Here is a 25,134-nt window from a genome sequence, read left to right on the forward strand (position 1 = left end):
ATGGATGAGGCATTCTACAAGCAACTGGTAGAAGTTGCATGATCTCCAGTGCTTGTTCTCATGGGGGGCTTCAACTTCGCTGATATATACTGGAAATACAGTACAACACACAAGAAGCAGTCTAGGAGGTTTCTAGAGTGTGCGTAAGATAACGTCCTGATGCAACTGGTAAGAGATCCTACTGTGGGAGATGCCCTGCTACACCTGCTGGTCACAAACAGGGAAGGACTGGTGGGAGATTTGGGGGTCATGGGCAGAGTGACGACAAAATAGAGTTCTTGTGAATTCAGAAGAGGGGCCAGCAAAACTGCTACCTTGGACTTCTGATGGATGGACTTTGAACTATATAGGACTATGGTAGTGCGGGTCCCTTGGGATTCAGTCCTGAAGAGTAAAGGAGTCCAGGAAAACTGGACACTTCTCAAGAAGAAAGGCTAAAAGGCATAGGAGTAGGCTGTCCTCCTGTGCTGTAAGATGATCTGGTGGGGTTGAGGACTAGCCTGGTTGAACAGGGAACTTTTTCTGAGACTCCAGAAGAAAAAGAGAATCTTCTTCCTGTGGAAGAAGGGACAGGCAACTCGGGGAGAGCACGAAGAAGTTGTTAGGATGCATAGGGGAAAAACTAGAAAGGGAAAAGCACGCCTTGAACTCAACCTGGCCACTGGGGTAAAAGAGAAAAAGACTTCTTTACAAGTATATCAACATTAAGAGGAGGAATAAAAAGAATCCATCTTTTACTAGATGCATCAGAGAATGTGACCACTGAGGACAAGGAAAAGGCTGAAATTTTTAATGCCTTCTTTACATCTGTCTGTAAAAGTCAGACCAATTATTCTTGGGATACTCCACTCCCTGACCTGTAAGTCTGGGATGGGGAGCAAAACAAGCCCCCATGGTTCAGATGGAAACAGTTAGAGATCTGCTACTCTACTTGGACTGTCACAAGTCCATGGGTCCAGATGGGATCCACCCGAGGGTGCTGAGGGAGCTGGCAGAGGTGATTGCCAAACTGCTTTCCACCATCTGACAGTGTTCCTGGTCAATGAGAGACGTCTCGGAGGATTGGAGTCTTGCCAACATGGCTCTCAGCTGCAAGAGGGTTTGTAAGGAGGATCTGGGAAACTACAGGCCCATCAGCCAGGGAAGGTTATGGAACAGATTGTCTTGAGTGAAATCACATGGTGTGTGTAGAGCAACCAGGGGATCAGACCCAGCCATTATTATTTCATGAAAGGCAAGTCCTGCTTGACCAACCTGATCTCCCTTCTATGATTGAGTGACCTGGCTGGTAGATAAGGTAAAGCCTGTTGACATAGTCTACCTAGACTTGAGCAAAGCCTTTGACGCTGTCTTCCACAGCATTCTCCTGGGGAAACTGGCAGCCCATGGTTTGGACAAGCACACTATTTGCTGGGTAAAGAATTGGCTGGAGGTTCGGGCCCAGAGAGTGATGGTGAATGGAGTTAAATCCAGCTGGCGAATGGTCATGAGTGGTGTTTCCCAGGGGTTGATACTGGGTCCTGTTGTGTTTAAAATCTTTATTGATGACCTAGGCATGGGGGGATCGAGCGCACCCTCAATAACTTTGCAGATGACACCAAGTTGGGAGGAAATGTCCATCTTCCTGGGGGTAGGAAGGACATTCAGAGAGATGTATACAGGCTGGATCACTGGACTGAGGCCAATAGGATGAAGTTCAACAAGCCCAAATGCTGGGTCCTGCACTTTTGTCGCTAGTCCAGGCAATGCTACAGGCTTGGGGCAGAGTGGCTGGATGACCATGTGTAAGAAGCAGACCTAGGGGTATTGTTTGATCCTTGGATGAACATGAGCCAGCAGTGTGTCCAGGTGGCCAAGGAGGGTAATGGTATCCTGTCTTACATTAGAAATAGCGCTGCCAGTAGGAGCAGGAAAGTGATCATCCCTCTGTATTCAGCTCTAGTGAAGGCACACATTGAGTACCATGTTCAGTTTTGGGCCCTTCACTACAAGAAAAAAATCGAGGCCCTGGAGCATGTCCAGAGAAGGGCAACAAAACTGGTGAGGGGTCTGAAGCACAAGAGCTTATGCTCCATCTCAGATATGCGTCTCACTGGAAAACTCCTTTAGCTTTCTTGGGTTTGTTTGTTTCTTTGTGCAGAACTGTTCTTGATAAAGTCTGATCAGTGTTTTGTTCTAAGGTTTTTTTTGTAAAATCCCACATGAAATGTACTTTCAGCTTTAGGGCTATTTTAGCACCATATGCTTAAGTTAAGTAAGATAAGAATGGTTAAAGCAGGCTGACCTGGGAAGTACTGAGTTAGATATGTCATCACAATTATATGAACATTCTAAACTGAACAGGGAGAGCCATCGAAACCACCAAAGATGTAGTTCGGTGATAAGAATACTTCAGTGACAATGTAGACATGCAGAAAAGTTGTGTTTCTGCAGGCTTTCGGTTGTGGTCCCATGACACGTTGTGCTGTCCCTGAGGTTCTGCTGGCTCAGACTGGATCACAACAGGGAATGTATTGAAAATCAGATTGGAAATAAGGTGTGGGGGTGCAAGTTAGTTGGGGTAAATGAGTGGGAAGTGCTAGTATCAAAACCAGCATCAGAGGCCCTGTATTTCACCTTGCTATGGTGTATGTAAACTGCTTGCTGGGAACCCTTGAATTAATGATCCATAAAAACTCTTTATATTCCTCTTGTCTTTCCTGAATAAATTATTCCAGTATCGTTTCACTCTGCTTTTCTGTCAAAATTGCCCAGGTTTCTCTTCACTTTAAATTGAGAACTGCTATAAATCTTGATTTACTTTCTTTGAAATGGATTTCTGTGTTATGTCTACTTTAGTTGGTGTTAAAAATACCAGCTTGCCACATGATATACATCGTTGTAATATGCATTTATCTACATGGACGGAGTCAAACTGTAATAGATTTAATCCTGTTGTAATGATCACTTGGTTTGGATCATGGTGAAAACAGCCAAGTGCATGTTCAAGTTCATACTGATGGAAAATAATGCTTTTCTTCCTTCTTTACTGGATATAAGGAAGTGGAAGTTATTGCCATGAGAAATGAAAACAAAGCATTTAATAACATTTTAAGAAAGATTACATATTTGTATGAGTAATAACATCCTCAGCATTACCTGAGATTAAAAAAAACATAAAAGGAAATCAGTTCTTGAAGTGGAGGCCATAAATCAGGATTAACCCATTGGAACCTTGGAGAAATACCTGTAGTTTTAAGGACTTTTTTTTTCTTTTTTCTTCTTTCTTTCACATTCTTAGACTGTGGTAGAAAATGGCGTAGAACAGTGGTTGTTTTATTTATGTATTTGTTTGTTTGTTTGTTTTTAAAGGCAACTGAGATTAAATGTCTGAAGGCTGTAATTTAGGCCTTTTCATACTGTTTTTGGAGACTGGAGTATTGGCAGAGATCTTACGTGTTCAGGAAGCAGAACACGCTTCTCTGTGGTACTTTTTAGGTTAGCAAAGAAGCAAACCTTCGCTGAAAAGATGTACTTCTCTCATTACAGAGCTAACATAGAGAAGGTGAATTCTGTGTGTTTCCTTCTGTCTTTAGAAACAGTTTGTAAAATAACTGTATAAAAACAGGCTTTAACTGAGATGATATGCAGGTACTGTTTGCTCAAGGATAACAGTATGTAAACTGTAGAAGGTACCAGGAGATGGCAGCATCTACCAAAGCCTTTTTGCATCTGCCCTCACATTTATTTTGTTGGTATTGTGGGACCTCCTTACCTGAAGATTGCTTCAAAATCTTCAGTTTGAGTCAATTTTTTCACATTGTTTTTTGTTAAGTGTTAATACAGCATTCTGATCATGTCAGCCTGTTGTGCTCAGTGGTTAAAGGATCTTGTAAGAAAAAGGCATGTCAAAGTGACAGAGTGAACTCAGCGCTATGTGCCCTATTTGTTTTTCACTGTCTCATAGGAGGCCTGTAGTTTTGTTCTGCTGCTCTGTAAGGACTGCAGAATAATTTACAGTTATGTGTGAAGAGATGGAAGAGATCCAGAGACTACGGGAGAAGAACGGATTACTGACTTACAGAGCCAGTTTGACCTGTTCCACAGGTTTGGATATGACTTACCCAAGTGACAGTTAGGAGTGGTTCCTGTAGCAAAGCCAGGGCTAGGTTTTCAAAGGTTTTTGAGGACTTTGGGAATGCATCCTGACTTGTCTCAATTGTGTGGAAATTAGGAACAACGTTTGTGTGTGTCAGTGTGCGTATACCTTCAAAAATCTGGATCTTTGGGAAAGGCTTTTTCTCTCAGCAAGCTGGTGTTGCAGTGGTGATCTATGAGCCTGTATTCAGCTGGGACTTTTCCATCCTGCCTGAAGTTGGCTGCATTTGAGCAGTGTTTATATGCGTATGAGCTTTATGAGGAAAGGAAGTGTGAAGACGTAAACACAATATTTATGGTCATTTAGTCATTATATGGGTGCTTCAGTTATTAAAAACACAACAACTGCTGGTTTTGCATTTTGGTGTGTTCCAAAACAACAAACATGGTCAGTTCTGTGTTGCATTTTATTTCTTATTACTTCAAGATAACTTGGGAAGCTTTTAGGAAACTATGTTTGTACCACTTTTATTTTTGATGTTTGATGAAGGTTTAGAAGGTTTTATTTATTAATTTTTTTTACTGTAAAAATTTCAGTGGTATCTAATTCAATCAGTCCTAGTTATTTGTGGGAGTGCTGCTGAAAGTCATAGGGGATATTAACATTCAGAATGCTTTTTATGTTGATATAACAATTCCTAGTGAAGGTATGGCCCAGCATTCAGGTTAGACCAAAGGATCTTTTGTGTACTTTTCTTCCTTTCTAATTCCTTTGCAGAGTGGGATGTTGCTATGTGGGGCTAAGCATCAGGTTTCTAACCTTAATCTTTGTAGAAGCAAAGGGATTTCCCAGCCAGTAATCTCTCCTGGCCTGAAGTAGAACTACATTCCTAGACAGCTCTAGTTTTTGCCACTGGCATGTGACCTTTAAATCAGCTGTGAATTAGGCATACCATAAGCATTGGCCTGCCATTGCTATAGTACTAAAAATGCCTTCAAGATGACCTATCCTTTCTTCTTTACAAGGGTGAACAATTGGGTTAGGAGGGTGTCAAAGCTGATTCTGTTTCCCATTTTTTGACTAGCAGATAGTTCACTCTCACAGGGGGTTCCCAGCACTGTCTGTGGCCACTTAACTTGGCTTATGCCTGAAGCCAATAGGAAGATTCAGCTCTCTGAGTGCTGCCTGGAAACTTGTCTGATGTACTAAAGGAGGGCTTGTAAGCAAAACAACAGCAAAATAAATCCTGAAATAAATGGTATTTTCAGGTTTTAAACTTCCCTCACATGATGATTATCAGGAGCCTTGCGCCAGGTGCTGTGGCTGTACTGAGTGGAATATCGATGTAGAGTTGTAGCCACTCTTTCTCCAGCAAGTTAATAGGACGGCAAGATTTCTTTGAATGTCACTGAAGTCTTTGAAATTCTGCAAAAGTCCTTTGGATTTATTGAAAGTTAATCAGTATGACATAACAAAGAACCAAGTAAGTCTAATGAAGAAGAAACATTTGAGAAGTTGATTTTTGTTTTTACTTTTGTGGTGGCTATTTTGCCCTCAAACCACTTGACCTCATTGATTGAGTAACAGGCTCTGTGTTAACAGGATAGTTATCAAGTGGAATGGAAACTATTTTTATGTGTTGAATTAGAACTTTTAATTCTTTGACTAATACTGGTTTTAATCAGGTAATTAAAATACTCTTTTAGCTGAAATTTGACAGTCTAATTATCTCCTTGACGAGTTATTTTAAATATCCTTTACCTAGTCAAAAAAATGTGATTAAAAAAAGCATGAGTATTTTTCTCCAAACTTCCCTTTCTTAATTAAACAAGCATCTGAAAATAGCCTTTTTGGGTACTTTCTACGCATTCCTCTGCCTAAGAAGATAGAGTCCCATGTAAAAGTGAAATTCTAAGTTATTTGTCTACAGCGTGGACTGAGATTTTAAATTCCTTGCTGAACAGAAAGACGTCTTACTATGTGTAGATTCAAAGCAAACCAACCACTAATCAACCAATCAATCAATCAAAAAGTCAACAACAAAAAAACAAGAATAGCATATTAATAAGAAGTTGTTCTACTCAGTAGTGGAATCTCAGGCGATTATGCAATGTGAAGTTGTAGTAATGATAAACTTAAGGTACAAATTTAACCACCTTTAATAATCGGTGGAATTAACAGAGCCTGGGACTTGTGGCACTTGTAGTCTAACAGGATACTTCTCAGGATTAGCTGGGCACTTGCAGTTACTGAGCAGTGACTACCAAAATTAACACACAAACACATACAATTGCAAGTTGCATCTTCCTCCTATGCTGACTTTGCAGCATGATGATCATGTTTAAATTGCCAAAGTAGTCAATAATTTTAGTGTTTGAAATATGATGTTGTGTGATTGTGGGAGACTTCTCAGGGTATTGACTGTACTTGTTTGCTGATAAGTTTGCTAGGCCACTTCCAAGCTCGCTTCCCCAGTAGAGTCAGTCCAAACCAAATTTAGTTCCCAGATATTTTCTGTATGCTGTACAGCGCAAGCTGCATTTGCACTTCCTTACCATAACTAGTGTGATAGGGCCTTATCATAAGAAAAACCTTGTGTAGCACATAAGTCAGTGCTCACTGTTGGTCCATGTATGTTAAACCATAAAAGGTTATGTGGTAACCCCATTTTCTGGAGTTCAAGGGACTTTATGTGATCTGGAGGATTTGTAGAGTTTGATCTGTGTTTGTATTTATAAGCAAATGAAAAAGACCAAATATCTATAGTGTCGTGAATCATTGTCATTTGAGCTTTGACAGCTGGTTATATTAGCCTTGCCCAACTGTAAAATCCATGTAATAGGGCTTGCCTTTTACGTGGCAGTGGGGTGAATGACAGGCAGAAATACAGTTGCTCACCTTGAGCCAGTTATTCAGGAGTAATATTTAAGCCACGCTGCTTGCATCGCTTTTAGTCATGCGGCCATTTCATTTCTTTGCTGATGTGAATTTTCCTTTGTTCCTTCCTAATTACACTCTACTAGTGCAGTCTCCTTTACTTGATGCAGATTGCACCCTCCTTACCACCATATAGCCACTGCTATTTTCTCATTTACTGACTTGCCTTACATAATCAATGAACTTTGGGATGGTATGGTGAGTCCCATGAGCTTGCCATAATACAAGATGAGTCTCAAGGTCTTTGATATTGTTTTGTTGTCAGCACTGGTGAAGCTGAACTCTTGTTTGTGATTCTTCTTCCTTTTCTGTCCAAGAGAAGGTGAACAATAGCTATTTTTAGGTTTATTAAAAAAGATGCCTTGGAGGATTAGCATTTCCGAATTAGAATTTCTGCATCAGAAAAAAAGCTGTTGGAAATATACCGTAAAAATAGTTTTAAAATTGAGCTCTTACTACAGTGATTTATACAGTTATACTTGCTTGCTTGAGCTCTGCAGTTTACAATGTGTCATTTTCTTTGTACCTATTGACTGAAATATACAGTATTTTGGGTACAATTTGGGAGCATTGCTACTTCAATAAGTCCAATGACCTCAAAAAGCTTGAAGACTGCTAAGCTTAAATGAGATCCATTTTAGCATGATATTTTTACTTACTTTCTTAATATCTTAAGAATTTTACTTGATTTCATTAGCAACAAGGAACAAATTCATTTTCAAGAGTTCTTTTGCTGGAACGAATTTTAATGTTGTTATTTTCAAGGATTCTTTTGTTAGGAGGTTCACTGAAGAGTGTACAAGTGATTTTATACCAATCAGAAAAAGCAATACATTTTGGAGAGCTAAGGCCATCGCTGTGTCTATAGCTCATTCTGTTGTACTTGGGTATTGAAAAGGACTTGGTATAATATGACTTAAAATATTACTTGATTTACACCTCTCTATCTGGAGAAATACAGAATAGGATAACAGCTAATAGTCTGATTTTTACAGATGCTCAACACCAACAACCTCAGCTGAAATGAAAATGACAGCTACTGAGCTGAAAAGGGGGTCGCTAATGTCAGCTCTAAAACTGCATTCTGTCCCGTTTATTGCTTAACCTGTTTAACCTCAACATCTCGAACTTTCTCTAAACAACATCTTTATAGTTTTGTTGTTTCTGTTTCAATGGGGCAAGAAAAGCCATCATTAAGGATACACTTCCATTTTTCATTTGAGCCTTCTGTCTTCCTCTGTCCACAAGTGAACTATTTTGAAAATCTGAAGGTAATCTCTTCAGTCATTTTAGATTTAGGTTTCAGATTTAACCTTTCTACTCTTCTCTGCACTGCCTGATAATTTTCCCTGCTCTTGAGGTACAGAGTACATCAAAGTACAAGTTTGTCTGAGTGGGCAACTCAAATTATTTTAAGATGCTGAGTGAACAGAAGTAATGCTGAAAGAAGTGTGAGAAAACTAACAAAGAAACCAAAACTATAGGAAAACAGTTTTATATAATGCATATATATACATATGTGTACATAAACATGTAACTTCTAGTTGTCTGTGGCTTAGTGTTCCTCTCCCATTCTTGTTGCTTTATAATAGAATTAGGTGGGTGCTGAGGTGAGAGAATGTGTGGGAATGTCATGGAGGTGCAAAACGGAAGATAGGGAATAGATGTCAATGTGGGGAGGAAAGCAGGCTCTGTAACATCGATTTTTGAAGGTGACACAGTGGCTAATGGGAATAATGAAATGAAGGCAGAAGAATAATGTTTTGTCCTTTTATGTGTTAACACATCAAGTCAGGGTAGAAAACAAAGAGATTTTCAGCAATTTTAGGATTGTCTAAATGTTTTCCTCTTTTCTTGAGGCTTATCAAGTGGAGAGGAGATGTCTTTTTTTGTTAAAGAGACATGAACAGTAGAGTAATAATAAAACCCCTCTAGACTTGATAAAAAAAAAAAAAAACACAAAAAACACCACACAATAGTTCTGCGTGTAACGTTAAATGTATGATGATGATAACGTAATATTAAAAAGTATGACTGGAATTCATTCAGTTTGCCCTGTGCAATTCACTTCTTGCTCTTCCACGCTGTTAATGCCAAATTCATGCCAAGAAAATGACTGTACTTACCTGTACATGCATAACCATTTGTTATAAGTAATAATTTCAGTTCCACATCTTCAACCTCTTGAAGGTATATCCTGTGGCAAATATTGAGGTAGAAGCGTTTCATTACATAAATCAAATCAGGAAACATTTTGTGTGCAGCCAATATGTAGGTGTATGTGTGTTTGTTTATTTGAGTATATGTCTTCCTACATAATCCCCCATCTTCTAGTCTACATATTTTCCCTGTCAAAAGTAAAATCATATTAGATGCTGTTAAATAGCAATACGTTACATTTAATAGTAGTATTTTTCATCCAAGCATTTCATGCTACTTTAGTTATTAATTAATATTTGTTAATCCTGGTATGACATAGGAAATACCTTAATAATGGTACATTATTATTAATGGTACATTATTATTAATAATGGTACAGAATCACGGAGTAATTAAACACTTGTCTGTAGTGACATTGCCATTTCTGTTTTAAAGAGGTATTTATTCAGAGCTAACTGTTGTTCTGTAAAATCTTAGTAGATGCAAAACGTTAATTTTTATCTCAATACATCTGCTCAAGGTCAGTCCTGTAAGTGTTTGTGTGTTGGTAGGGGTGACCGTAATTTGCTATATTTAGAATAGTAACTGCGCTTTCTCTCCATCGTTGGTTTGGTTGTTTTTTTTTAATTATTATTTGAAAGTCTTCTCTTCACAAGCTTGATTGTAAGATTCACTTGTCTGAAGTGAGGACACAGCCAGTAAGTCGGCCAGAAATTAAATTGCTGATTCTCATACTCTAATTGCTATGCTAGTTCTAAATACTCCGTAATTCTTTTGCAGGATGAATACAATAAAGAACTGAACCAGTCCCTCTCACAAAGTTCTGAAATATTTAAGAGCTATCAAGATAGTTTTTAACTTCTTTTCTTTTCCAGCTTAACCCACACTATCCAGAAGGTAATAATGAAGGAAAAGCTTTGGTAAGTGGAATTTGTATGTTGCATGTAACGTGGGAAATACTATGTCATTAGCCTAATAATGCCCAACACATGGAAGTCCTTTGTAGCTTTCCCTGTAGTAATGTGTCATAACCACTGAGGTTGTCTTCTCTGTCATGTGTAAGCTAGGGTGCAACTCAGTACTATCATTACAGAAAGCTTTCTCTTTTTTAAAGGAAGTGTTAGGCAGCTTATTCAAATTCTATATCAAATTGACAGTAGTTTGAAAGCAGTTCTGCTTAGTGGCTACATATATGAAATTATTAATACTTACCAAATTAGAAATGCTACCTCATGGCAAAAACTCCACTCTCTTTAGCAAGAAAGCCAGGGACAAGTGAGTCTGGTTATTTATGTACCAAAAAAAATTCAGAGGCTCTGCTAGTGGAGATGAGCTTCCCTGGGACATGTTTTTCAGTCAGGTGTGGCTCTAAATCTAAGAATCTGCTGAGACTCTTTTCATTACCTGTACTGAATAGATGCGAGCAGATATTCAGGTTTAGACTGAGCCCTGCTGCACTTCAGGCAACTCTGACACCACACTTTCACAAGGACCTACATTGTCGCTGCAGTACGACTGGGTTGGACAAGAGGACAGATGCTTCCAGGCAGTCTGGAGCTGTTAAAGGCAAAGGGCTTTATCTTGTACAGTGCTAAGAGCATGCCAGCTAATACTGACTAACAAAGCGAAACCAGAGGTGTTCTGGTTTATTATGAATGAAGGATGTAGATATAAAACTGTGAGGGAATCTTATTCTTAAACAAATAATCCAAAAGGAATAATTCCTCCATCACATTCATGAGACTGCCTTGAAACAGCTGAGATCTTAGGAGAAATAAACTTAATTTCTTTCTGTTGGCCTTCTGGCTTTTGTTCTTTTAAAGGACACATTTTCAAGTTTTTCTCTGCAAGGGGAAGAGTTTTTTGTTCTACTTTTTTTTTTTCTTTTTTTTTTTTTTTAAATGAAAACCAAGGTTCTTACATAATCATATGCCTCCAGCACTGCAACTTGAAAAGAAATGGAGGCTGTTGTAGGAGTTGGTAACATTGGTTTTCCATCTTCCCTGGTATTTGGTATAAATAGTAATATAGCAGTAAGAGCTCAGTTAGCCAGAGAAATGAAAGTTCTCTCTTGTGAAAATATGGGAGCTCCAAGAGATGTTTCTCTTTTGTTTTGGAATCACATTTGAAGCCCCTGAAGCTTTCTGACAGAAACTGAGGTAAGTTCTAGAATATCCTCTTGAGTATTGAGTATTGAGTGCTTGCCTGGGAATGCTTAGGTTCATGCTTTTGCTCTGAGAACAGTACAGCTGGGCTCACACACAGCTCAGTTGCATTAAAACTTAAGTTCACAGCATGATGGCACCTCCTTCATCAAATTTCCTAGTTGTTACCTATTTAAGACACTCTAATTCACTTTGCAGAGTAATCTCAGTGTACAAACTTGTATTCTGTTGGATCAAAATTAAAACATACACATCTGGAATATAGGTATACTGTGTTCTAGCCTCTCATGAGTGCCCAGCCTAGAAAACTGGAATAGAGCTAGTCTGAATTCAAACCTATGAAAACATGTATAGGGTTGATATTAGGTCCTCCTCACAAAGGATTCAAATGTATTATGCTGTGCAATACTAATTTGTATGTAGTATAGGGTATCCAGCTGTAGCAATTTCTTGTCATCTAAATACATTGGTCACTCCAAAAGTAGTGCCTCTATTTATTTCCGTGGAAGCTACAACAGGAATAAAAAGAACGCTATTTGATAGAGCAAATTCTCAGCTGTAAAACACTGTTTTTCAACATAGCTGTTACCATTAGCTATGCATTTTCACTGGTGATCAATCAGGTTGGAAAAGACCTTAAGGATCATAAAGTGATGAACAAGAGTTGCATGCCACACTCATAAAAATCTGCATGGCCACCTGGAAAGTGGCTTGTCTTTCACACTGCTGTCACCGCAGCTGAAATGTACCACCTCCACCTCACTGTGCTCACATACACTGTTTCGTCTCCATAAGCATTCAGCAAGTGTCAATGAATGTCAATAGGTGCAATCTTTTTCTGCGTGGAGGTGTTCAAACACTTCTGCTTTATATGCAATTCTATGCCAGATGTCATTTTGCTAGACTGTCCCTCTGCTGCCATCTGCCTCAGGGCAATAAAATATAACAGAATTTTGCTGAGAAGGTGCAGCCTCTACTGCCATACCATCAACATCCACGTCTGACATTGTGGACCAACATAACAAAATAGGAGCAGCTCTCGTAGTTAAATATTTCCCAGACTGGATAATGAAGAGCACAAGTGATCTGAACATGAATGCTAAAGGCGACTTCTCTAACAGTTTGGCTTAATCCTCCTGCGCACTGGTTTCAATTAAGATCCAAGACCAGAGAAATTTGATTGGACAAATGTATCCATTAAAAATTTAATCAAAACTGGTTGATGATCAAAAGTGTTTCTCTGTGGAAATTTTACTTTACCCAGTCAGCACTTTCAGTTGAAGATATTTTGTGGAAGAAATCCTGATAAGGCTTGGTAATAGGCTTATCAGGAGGCTTGGTCTGAGACCGCCTTGTGAGACTGAATGTATACAAGTGTATGGGACCAGGTGACATTCATCCCAGGATCCTAAAGGAGCTGGCTGATGTGGTTGCTGAGTTGTTCTCTATCATATTTGAAAAGTCATGGCTGTCAGGCGAAGTCTCCAGGAAGCGGAAAAAGGGAATGTCACTCTCATTTACAAAAAAGGGTGGGAGGATGACCCGGAGAACTACGGTGAGCCTCACCTCTGTGCCTGGGAATATCATGAACAGATCCCTCTTAAAGACTCATTAAGGCACATGGGAGATGAGCAGGTGATCCAAGACAGCCAGCATAGCTTTGTCAAGGGAAGGTCGTACTTGACCAATCTGGTGGCCTTCTGTGTTGGAGTGATGACATCGCTGGATAAAGGGAAAGTGACTAATGTCATCTATCTGGACTTGGGCAAGGCTTTTGACATCTTCCCTGCCCATATCGTTAATATCTAAATTGGAGTGATAGGAATTGGAGGGGTGGAGTACTTGGTGGATAAGGTTGGAAGGCCACAGACAGAGGGTTGTGGTGAATGGCACTATGTCCAAGAGGATACCATTGATGTGCAGTGTCACCTAGGGATCTGTCTTGAGATCAGAGCTCTTCAACATCTTCATCAATGACAATTGATGACAGGCTTGAGTGCACCTTCAGCAAGTTTGCTGATGACACCAAGCTGAGCAGTGTGGTTGACGCAATGGAAGGAAGGGATGCCATTCACAGGGACCTCAATAGACTCAAAAGGTAGGTCCATGTGAACCTGATGAGGTTCAACATAGCAAAGTGCAAGAGTTTTGCACTCGGTTCAAAATAATGCTAGATACGTATGAAGACTGGGAGAATTCCTTGAGAGTAGCCCTGTGGAGAAGGACCTGGGGGTCCTGGTGGGTGAAAAACTGAACGTGAGCAAGCAGCGTGCTCTTTTAGCTCGGAAGGCCAATAGTATCCTGGATTCCATCAGAAGAGTGGCCAGCAGGGACAGGGAGGCGATTGTTCCTCTCTACTCTGCCCTCATGAGGGCCCATCTGGAGTACTGCAACCACGTCTGGGGCTCCCAGTACAGGAAAGATGTAGAGACGGTCGAAAGGAATGCCACAAGGATGATCACCTCCCCTATGAAGACAGGCTGAAGGAACTGGGCTTGTTCAGCCTGGAGAAGAGAACTCTGCAAGCAGACCTCATTGCAGTCTTACAGGGAATTATAAACAGCAGGAGAATCAACTTTGTACAAGGGTAGACTGGGATAGGACAAATGGGAATAGTTTTAAGCTCAAAGAGGGAAGGTTTGGATTGGAAGAAGTTCTTTAGAGAGAGAGTGGTGAGGTGCTGGAACAGGCTGCCCAGAGGGGTTATAGATTTTCTGTCCCTGGAGGTGTTCAGTGCCAGGTTGGATGGGGCCCTGGGCAACCTGGTCTAGTATTAGATCTGGAGGCTGGTGATCATGCCTGTGCCAGAGGGATTGGAACTTTGGTGATTTTGGGGGTCCTTTCCAACCCAAGCCATTCTGTGAGGCTTACCTCTGGATCCTTCACCTCTTTTTAGTGTTGTTGAAAAGACAATGAGTCAGCACTGATTATTTTAAGTCTTCATTCTGACCTTGAGCAACTGAGTAGAAAAAATTCTCTATGCAGAGATTTCTTTTATGCTACAATGATGCAGTGTTTAATTGTCCCTAAAAGTAAAAGAATCTTAGAGTGTTTGGAGTTCATCAAGGGCCAGCCACATCAGTCTTGTATCCAATACACAGGTGATGTAAAGCACACAAGCTTTCCTTGAAGTGTGTTTTTCATGTGGTGTTTCTTCTGCCAGGTGACTGCCTCATTGACTCACTGCAAAGGCATCTTCTTTTTCATCTTTCGAACCAATTAGTTGTGAAATGTTGCCTGCGAAGTAAATCTGCTGCTGTAGAAGGGGAGGTGGAAGTGGACCTACACCAGTGTAATTTGAAGGCTGAAAAGTAGGGAAATAGAAGAGGCATACTTGAATCTTTTCAGCTGAAAGAAGAAGCTGAGCCTGCAGCCTGTTTTGCTTTTCACTGCTGGGATAAAAGGGTTCCAGTTCTTTCTCTGTCATCTAGGTTTTAAAGAAGACACAACCATCTGTATGTTTTGTGCCAACCCTCAACTATAAATGTGTGATAGGGCTTCTTGTGCATGTTCTCTGCCTGGTTTACAAGTCCTGATCACGGTTGCTTAGGCAACTGTCAGTTTTAGGAAGCAGAAATGGAGAAGGATTTTCTGTGGTGCAATAGTGGGCATAGCCAGTAGACGCTTCCGAAGTCCATCTTTTTGCCTTAAGTGACTCGAAAATATGAAATAATGTTGGCAACTGAGATAAAAAATATTGCCAGAAGTCACTAGGGCTTTTGTTCTCAAGCTCTGTTTGGACTGCCTTCCTTGCTCCTTTATTGGCTGCTTCATGAGATTCCAGCCAAATTTTATGGTGAAACATTGCTGTGATTCCTGGTAAAATTTAGCCTTACATTGAGTTGGTTAATATTCTTTGTGTGTGCTTTTCCCACATCTAAATTCTGGATTTTTTTATTTTTTATTTTTTATTTTTTAACATGAGACCTTTCTCTGATTTAAAGGACTTATTAAAAAAAAAAAAAAAAAAAATAAAGGCTTATCCAGCTCTTGAAGTGTAGGAGATTGTAACGTATAGTGCATCAAAATGCAGTGTTCTGTTACAGCTCCCATTAAATCCAAAATTGGTGTATTTTATGCTGCGAAGTAGTCCATTATTTCCAATGACAGAAATGTACAGCACCTAGAAGAACACCATAAACACTGGGGAAATGTCAAGAGCAGCTGGAAATGTGGCATTTGTTAGTGCCTTAGTATTAAAAGGCTGTCTACCTTACCTCCATTTGTCTGCATTTTCATGAGAGCGCTCATCCTAAGCAGTTCCAAACTGAGTTTTATTATTCGGATTTCTCTTGGAATTGAGACTGGTATGTATTTACATTTCTTTTAAAGTAGCTAGACTGTTCTGCCATGGACTTCTTGGTGCAATTTGATATACCTCCTTTGACTTATTGCTATCTCTGTTTATGGATGCCAAGAAGCAATGCAATTCAAAGCTTGCTTTCTTACTTCCATCCTAACTTATTTTTTTCCTCATAAACATTTTTTTTTTTCTCTTTGTCAGTTTTATTTTTTAATTACCTTCCAGCAACTAAGTTTGTTTAATTAAATTTCATAATGCGTGACACAGGTAATGTCATTAAAACAATTAGAGAATGTTTGGGGAATCTTTTTTTCAAGGCTGAGGCTGTAAACAATCTGAAAAACATAGAAAAGAAAATCCTCAGTTTTAGAATGGCAGTGTCTCTGCTTATATAAAGCCAGCAGTCAGACCACTTGAGAGGCTCTGCAGTCAGTGGGGGAGAAGGGGAGATACGGATGCTGGCACACTATTATTATTCTGCTGCTGCACACAGGTCTGAATCAGCTCTGAAAACGCATACATTGTTTCTTACAGAATGTCTCTGGCTCCTAACAACAGAATTGCAACGTGATGTCTCTGCTAAAAATGCGATGACTCACAAATGAGTCAACAGCGAAGGTGTTATAGGAGGCTAACTGCTGTCTGCCAGGGCTTCCTAACGTGAAGAAGTGATGCTGGCCATTAATTGGCTTTCTTTTCGTACAGAGTTTTTATAAACATCTAATAAATGGAGTTCTTCTTGTATTACTACTATGAATAAATTCTGGTTTCTAAGAGCCTCCTAAACTGGGTTAACATCTTGAGATACCACATTGTACTGGCTTTAGCAGGCTGTTTTTAAATTTAATTTCTGCTGAAATCTGTAGTGCAGCTTAATGTATTCATTCAGGAGTAGGGCATTATCCTTGTCTGTCTCTATGGTACAAGAGGTGTCCTCACCAGTCACAATTGTAGATTGGATTTACATTCTAGAAGGAAAGGCATTCCAGGCCTGGTTTTTTTTGTTTTTTTTTTTTTAATGAGTTTTTTTTTTTCCTCCTTAAGTATTTTTATTTATTTATTTATTGCAGGTAGGCCATTCCTAAACAAAACTCCCTGTAAATCTTCCAAATTTCAGGTGTGATACCCAATAGAGATGAAGAATATAAGGACACAGAGTTGTTTACAATTGCTAGCAAATTATATGAAAATTTGTGAAGAAGGGTCATCCTCTGGGCTGCAAGTCTCAAGAAAGACAAATCTAATTATCTCCAATTACAATACAGATGTTGTCACTAATTACAATGTATCTGCCCTTCAGATTACAAACACTATACATCTTCATTGGATTTACATATACATTAAACTTCAAGTTGTGATGCACTGCAAGCCAGTGGTGGAAGCCTAGGAGTAATGGTATTTGCTGTTAGCGTGGATCTTCAACAGAAGGGCTGATTCTTTTCACTGTGACTCCTTTTTTGAACTTTCAGCCTTTACTTTCCTACATGAGTTTGTTCTGGAAAAGTGTCATGACCATTGGCTGTATAGAATCATAGACTCATAGAATCATTTGAGTTGGAAAGGACCTTTAAAGACAATCTAGTCCAACTCCCCTGCACTAAACGGGGACATCTATGGCCACATCGGGTTGATCAGAGCCCCATCCAACCTGACATTGAATGTCTGCAGGGGCAAGGCACCCACCACCTATCTTGGAAACCTGTTCTAGTGCCTTGCTACCCCTATTGAAAAAAGCTTCTTCCTAACATCCAATCTAAATCTCCCTTCTTTTTGTTTGAAACAGTTTTTCCTTTTCCTGTTGCAACATACCCTGCTAACGAGTCTGTCCCCTCCTTTAGATAGTGATAGGGTCCTCTCCTGTACCTTCTCTTCTCCACACTGAACAGCCCCAGCTCTCCTTCTGGCCACACTTCTGATGAAGCCCAGGATATGGTTGGGTTTCCGGGATGCAAGGGCACATTGCTGGCTCATGTCCGGCTTCTCGTCCACCTGTATCTCCAAGTCCTTTTTTCAGAGTTTTGCTCAGTCCTTTTGCCCCTGGCTTGTAATGTTGGTGGAGGTTGCCACAATCCCAGATGCCAGATCTTGCACTTGAATTTATTGAATCTCATGAAATTCCCTTGGGTCTGCTTGACCCTGTCTAGGTTTCTCTGAATAACTTTCCATCCTTCAGGCATGTTAACCGCACCACACAGCTTGTTCACATTTGCAAACTTACTGAGGATGCAGTCATTCTCACTATCAGTGTAGCTGATGAAGATGCTGAAGAGTATTGGTCCCAGTACAGTCCCCTGTTGGACACCACTTGTCACCGATCTTCATCCAGACACTGAGCCATTGACTACACCACACTCTACATATAGTCTTGCAACCAGTTCCTCATCCATCAGTCTACTCATCAAATCTATATCTTTCAAATCTGGAGAGAAGGATGTTAGCAAAGACTGTGTCCAAGGTCTTACTGAAGCCCAGATAGATGACATCATAGCTCTTCCTTTGTTCACTGGTGCATTTATGCCATTGTAGAAAACTACCTTCTTTTGGAAGGTGAGGTCCAAATCCTGCCACACAGGAAAGTAACTGAATCTACATTTCCTGCATCCTTACAAGTGATTTTACTAGACAATTACAGAGTGAGGTGATTTTCTTTACCATACGTATGTATCTAATTTGAATTGCTAGAGCTTGTAACTAACTTACCAACATTTTGGGACAATCAAAACTATTTTTTTCTTAGTGAATTTACCATGTACTTGAATTACTTTACCCATAGTTCTTGCCCTTTTTTTTTTCTTTCTCTACTCCTAGCATGTAATTCACCTGTTTTTGCTGAAAGAATTCTTCACAGAATCATGGAATGACAGAATGGCTTGGGTTGGAAGGCAATTCAAGGATCATCAAGTTCCAAGCTCCCTGCCGCAGGCAGGGGTGCCAACCTCCATATCTTATACTAGACCAGTCTTGGGAGTTCTTTCTCTGGCTGCCACTGCCACCATTGAAACTCTTCATTTGCTTCTCTTCTTCTTCATGCTGCTTTGAGTTGAATTTTCTTCTCTCTGTATTTGAATCCCTTTATCTGTCTATTCCTCCCTTCTCTCAGTTGAATCAGTTTTTTGCTGGCTACATCTGCTATATGCCTGTTACTTACCTGTGCAAATGTCATTATTTTATTCTACTTAGGAATGCTGTGTTTTCTATGTGTTTTTCATACCGCCTGATTAATGTGAAGCAGTCTAATACTTCCCCTTCTTTCAACTTCCTCATATGGACTCATCAGCACGTTTAATAGTGGCTAGATTAAGTGCAGATTCTGATGACTGCTTATTAAATTTGATTAAACATAAGAAACTTTCTGTGAGCAAATGCATATTCTCTCTCTTGCAGAGTTTTGTGCATGCAGTCAGGTGTAAATTCAAACATAAATATTAATTGTATTTTTCTATGCGATGACTGTATCTCTCTATCTGTGCACTCCCTATGTTTAATTTGTTTTCAGAGCTCTCAAGGTCAAAGTCACTTTTCATTATGTTTTTATTCCAAAGAATAAGATTCATAATCATGGTTGGGTTGTGAGGTGTGTCTGAATTAAAGTATGAGGACAGTTCCGAGGCTTTTGCTGCAGTGCAATCTAGAACTAGTGCATAGCTGTTGTGCAGGCTAGATTTCCTTCAGCTAAGCTTGGCATTGCAGCTAGCAGTATTATAGACACTGTCTTGCATTCTGTTGAGATGTGCTTTTTGAGACTAGAAACCAGCTCTTGCTTGTATGGCAGGTCTCATCCGGCAGGTGCTAAACCTGGCTGGCGGGGTAAAAGCCCGATAAGCTAACTCTATTGTTTGATAGCAATTGCTGGGGAAACTTGCGAGCAAGTGGAGTCAGCCCCAAACGTCAGGAGGAACTTCCTCACAGAACTGATGGTTACTATGAACTACTGAAGCACTGGAGACATGCCATTCACTTTACCTCTTGTCACGGAAACTTGCACATGTGTGTATGCTCATGTTTAATGACCCATGGGAGATGCTCAGACACTGTGTAATGAGGGAGTATAAAAATACTTAACACAGAGCAGAGCATGGTTTGATATTTTGGTGTCTGTTTTTCCTGGAGCCCTAAGGAAAAACTACATGATTATGAAATGTCCTCCCTTTTTGTATACCAGCCTTTTCAGTTTGGAAATGATAGCAGAGTGGATCGATTCTGGGAAAACGTAATTAGATTTGTAACTTATGGAAAATATATAAAAAAAAAAAGTCTGGATGCTGTTCTAAATTATCTTAGATAGAATCATAGAATCATAGAATCACCAAGGTTGGAAAAGATCTAAAAGATCACCCAGTCCAACCATGCACCTATTCCCAATAGCTCCTACTAAACCATGTCCCTCAACACAACATCCAGTCTTTCCTTGAACACCCCCAGGCTCGGTGATTCCACCACCTCCCTGGGCAGTCCATTCCAGTGCCTGACCACCCTTTCTGAAAAGTAATACTTCCTCATGTCCAGCCTGAATCTCCCCTGCCGTAGCTTGAAGCCATTCCCCCTGGTCCTATCACTAATGACACGAGAGAAGAGGCCGACCCCCAGCTCACTACAGCCTCCCTTCAGGAAGTTATAGAGAGCAATGAGGTCTCCCCTGAGCCTCCTCTTCTCCAGGCTGAACATTCCCAGCTCCTTCAGCCTCTCCTCATATGGCCTGTGTTCCAGACCCCTCACCAGCTTTGTTGCCCTCCTTTGAACACGTTCCAGGGCCTCAATATCTTTCTTGCAGTGAGGGGCCCAAAACTGGACACAGTACTCGAGGTGTGGCCTCACCAGTGCTGAATACAGGGGAACAATCGCCTCTCTGCTCCTGCTTGCAACGCTGTTTCTGATGCAAGCCAGGCTGCCATTGGCCTTCTTGGCCACCTGGGCACACTGTCGGCTCATGTTCAGCCCAGCATCAATCAATACCCCCAGGTCCATTTCCTCTATGCACTCCTCCAGCCACACCACCCCAAGCCTGTAGCGTCGCCTGGGGTTGTTGTGGCCAAAGTGCAGGACCCGGCATTTGGCCTTGTTGAAACTCATCCCATTGGCTTCAGCCCAGCTCTCCAGCCTGTCCAGATCCCTCTGTAGGGCCGCGCTACCCCCAGGCAGATCCACACTTCCAGCCAATTTGGTGTCATCTGCGAATTTACTGAGGCTGCACTCGATGCCCTCATCGAGGTCATCAATAAAGATATTGAAGAGGACAGGCCCAGCACCAACCCCTGGGGAACACCACTCACGACCGGTTGCCAGCTGGATTTGACTCCATTCACCACCACTCTCTGAGCCCGGCCCTCCAGCCAGCTCCTTACCCAGCCAAGAGTGCACCCATCCAAGCCTCTGGCTGCCAGCTTCTGCAGGAGAATGCTGTGGGAGACAGTGTCAAAGGCTTTGTACAACTTAGTACAACTTGCCCTTTCACTGACCTTGAACCTTGAACTTTGAAAGCTGGTTTTCAAATTTTTGTTTGGAAAATTTACCTGCTTTTCCAGTTTGGGTCTTATCCTAGGTTTGTAAAGGAGAATGTGTATGGAAATCATGGATATATATTTTTGCTGTTTTCTCAATCCTTACATGCAGGTTAAGTTTCCATGTGAGATTTTGTTTAACATTTTGTTGGGCCTGGAGTATCAAAGGGTGTGAGGACTGCGCATATTCTCAGGCACCAACACAGCTTTGTAAGTGTCTCTGGAAAGCTAGGTGCTTTCAAGGAGTGAAGGAGTGAAATTCCCCAGTTTCCATGGACATGTGCAGACCTGTGTTGGATCCAACCTCTGCTGCATTAGCAGCCTGTGCTAAGATTTCCACTGCAAGCTAGCTGGTGATTTTTGTCTCCTCTTTCCAGTGCCAAATAGATCTTAATGGGGCAAATACTCTGTCTCTTCCTATTTGGAAGGTGTGCGACTGCAATTCAGAATGTATGGGAATGGAAAAAAAATCTAAATTTAAATAAAACAACTGTGGAATTAGGGCAATTGTTCACTTCTTTACTCCCCGCCTCCCTTTTGAAGATCCAGTTTTCATTAATGCTCTTCTTTTAACTTTGGCCCTTTTCAAGCTAGCACTGTGTAGTTACATCTGTTGGGAGTGAAGGGTCTGCAATTGGTACAGGTTTTTGAAGTTGTAGATGTCAAATAATAATGTATACAATACTACAGTCTCTCTGTAGCTGGTGACCTGCTGTTGTTATAATGACTGTCTGAGACCCTGTGTGCCTGGGGCAAAGTGCACCCTTTGTGTTATGCACTCCAAAGCCAGTCATGGTACATTCTTAGTAGAATGTACACACAAAAAATAATACAATTTAGATTATTACTTGTCCACAAGGTAATTGGAGAATTTATAATAGGAGCTGATGCAAGCAAATAACTCTTGTGCCTAACCAGCAGAGAGATGGCGACCTTCCTGCTTCAAAGAAGAAACGCCAGGCAGGGGAGAAGATTATGTATACTTTGGTCTCTGTGCCACATGGAAATGACATCGCGTCTCTCTTTGAACTGGATGCCACCACTCTTCAGAGAGCTGATTGCCTGGTTCCAAGGTAAAAAAAAAAAAAAAAAAAAAAAAGTTGTGGGATTGACAAGGTTTCTTCCTAGCATTATCCCTGTGAGTAAAGCAGAAAAAAGCAACCATAACCAAGTATTATCCTTCAGTTAAAATTTGAAGAGTGTTCACAGATAAACAAGAGATGTATAAAACATGATACTGCCACTGTGACTGGATAAAATAATTATAAGGATAAAACAAGTGATGCTTAAAGAGAATCTGTGAAGAGAAAAATAACCGGCTAAATGTTGCACAGATATGTATGAAGGCAGAATTGAGTTGCAGCGTTTGAAAAAAATGTGCTGCTAGTAGATCTAACTGAATTGTTCCCTACCAAATAATATGTATGGTGAACTGTGCTTCTGTTTCTGAACACGTCTGTTATTCAAATTAAGTCAGTAGTTGGTTCATAGGTTTTTCCTGTGCATGTTTGAAACTTCAGTTGTTACTTCAGCTGGGATCGATGAGACAAGTCACATGGTGTTTGCTGTGGCTGAATGGGTATGAAGACACCTGGGGCTAGTAGTAGTTCCGAGTGTGGAGTTCAAAGCTAGATACCTACAAATAGTGATATATGCAACTTGGAAGTATTTGCTTTGCAGAGTTTTGCCAGATGATTTTCTTACTTGAATACTTAAAGTCCATCAGCATGAAAGGGAGTGTGCTAATGAAGACTGTAGTGAATATATTTACTGAGTGCAATTCAGAGTAAAAATTGTAATTGATTTATCAGCTCTGCTTTTTAATAATGCCAGAAATTATCAAATGGAAAGAGTTTAGACGAATATCATACATGCTCTTTGTTTACTTGATTTTCGGTTGAGAACTGATAGTGTAAATGCTCACTCCTTGGAACAAGGTTTTGCACATCATGATGGTGAAACTGAAACCATGATCAGTTTTACATTTTCACTTTTGTTCTGTGACAGGTTGAATGGGCTCATTGCTTGGCAGAAAAAATAATAAGAAAACAGTTGTTTTTCTTCATGATGTGTATTTCAATTCAATTAGTATTTTAAAATACCTTTTAATTTTTTCCTTTTTTTTTTTTTTCATATAAGGAATACTTTACTCCTAGAAATACTTTACTCCTTATGGAAATGTTTAAAAGCAGCATTCTGCATAATCCCAAGATGCTGTCCTTGTTACTGCTTTATGCTGGATCAGAAAGAAAAGACACAAGGGGAAATGGTGTTACAGTACCTTCTAGGTTTCCCTTGCCTTTTTATTATGAGTGGCTGGTGTCACATCTCATGTCCACATGTTAAACCACATCTCACCTTGTCCAGTTTAGCTCAGAAAGGATCCATCTAACCCACTGTTTGCTTTCCTCTCCTTTAGGAACTCCTATGTCCGACTGAGGCATTTGTGTACCAATACTTGGGTTACTAGTACTAGCATCCCAATAGACACCAATGAAGAAAGGCCGGTAATGTTAAAGGTAAACACTAATTTCTCAGGGTTGGAATCCCAACATAATTCCTAGAATTTCCTAAGAGTGATCTTGACATACAAAATATGCATAATTGGGCAAAGGTGAGTGAATTGGTTACCCTAATTAAGCTACAAACTATTGCAGATTGGGACGTGCCAAACAAAAGAGGACAAGGAGGCTTTTGCCATTGTATCAGTTCCTCTATCTGAGGTCAGAGACTTGGACTTTGCTAATGATGCGAACAAGGTCTTAGCATCAACTGTTAAAAAGCTGGAGAATGGAACAATAACTCAGAATGAAAGGAGGTTGGTGAACTTTTTTTATTGTTGTTGTTAAGTTAGTGCTACTCCTAGGCATCATGGTATCATGTTATCACAGTAATGGCTAAGTGTAATTCATTGTACTGCGTGTTCATGCTGCTAGGGCAGTAGAAGCAAGACTTGCAGTGACTGAGAGACTGCTGTGATTGTCCCTTTCCTTTCTTTCTTATAAGAGGCACTGATCTCACCTGATGACAGCAGCAGGACTCGAGGGAATGGCATGGAGGTGTGTCGAGAGGATTGGGTTGGGAATAGGAAAAGTCCTGGAACAGGGTCTCCAGGACATTGATCGTGGCACCATGCTTGTGTTCAAGGAGTGTTTGGACAATGCTTGAGGATGTAGCGTTTGGATTTTTGATGGTTCTGTGCAGAGCCAGGTGGGGGACTCCATTATCCCTGTGGGTGCATTCCAGCTCATGATATTCTGTGATTCTGTGATTTTATTTTCCCTGTTTACTTTCCTGTTTTACATTTCCTGTTGTCTTCAGTGTTTACTCTTTATATCCATCCATGCTTCAATTCAAAGAATGTCTGTTCTTTACACCCAGCCCTGAATTAAGGGATTTTGTTGTACTTTGTAGCAACGTATTTCCCACTGCAAGTGATGTGGTTGCCTATTTGTGTTCAGCTGTCTGGTAAAACTGAATGTTAGATAGCATCTCTTACAGTGTTAATTTTTATCTTTTATTCTACTGTGCATCATACAGAGCTTTTTGCTGGAAATGTTAATTTTTGGTGACAAAACAATTTATGCTGTTTGTCAAGTCCACAAGTCTTTTGTCAGTGGCAATTAGAACAGGTAGTTTAGTATCAGGTGAAGGATTTCTCTTAACAGGCAAATCTGTAACAGCCAAGGTATTAGTACACAATCTTGGAAAGCCATTTCATTCATTGTTGAGTCAAATCAGATGGGGATACAATATAATGAAGGTGTGACATCCTTGTATTAGCCTTGCACTGCTGCGTCACTGCAATCCAGTATTGTCAAGTTCTGATGTTGATGTACTGGTACAACACACACATAAAATAATTCAGAACGGGAGTGGAGCAGAGCTGGCAGATCTTTAAGGAAGCTTTCAGCAGAAGAACACAAGAGCTCTCTATTGCCAGGTGTTGGAAGTCAGGAAGGAAGGCAGCATGGCTGAACTGGGACCTGCTGA

General features: G+C 40.4%; 1 protein-coding gene across 4 annotated transcripts in view; it reads left to right on the top strand.

Moving 5' to 3' along the window:
- The window catches only part of ITPR2 (inositol 1,4,5-trisphosphate receptor type 2), a 272,614-nt gene that overhangs the window by 63,117 nt on the left and 184,363 nt on the right, over window positions 1-25,134 (top strand). For 3 of the 4 annotated variants that reach the window (XM_052690593.1, XM_052690590.1, XM_052690592.1), the window contains exons 10-13: window positions 10,051-10,095; window positions 22,060-22,214; window positions 23,561-23,660; window positions 23,799-23,959. In XM_052690593.1, coding sequence (XP_052546553.1) covers window positions 10,051-10,095; window positions 22,060-22,214; window positions 23,561-23,660; window positions 23,799-23,959 — 461 coding nt within the window. The remainder of the gene's footprint in view (window positions 1-10,050; window positions 10,096-22,059; window positions 22,215-23,560; window positions 23,661-23,798; window positions 23,960-25,134) is intronic. The other variant, XM_052690591.1, reaches the window with a different exon arrangement.

Source organism: Tympanuchus pallidicinctus, unplaced genomic scaffold (assembly GCF_026119805.1).
Source record: "Tympanuchus pallidicinctus isolate F22 unplaced genomic scaffold, pur_lepc_1.0 scaffold27, whole genome shotgun sequence".
Taxonomy (NCBI): Eukaryota; Metazoa; Chordata; class Aves; order Galliformes; family Phasianidae; genus Tympanuchus; species Tympanuchus pallidicinctus.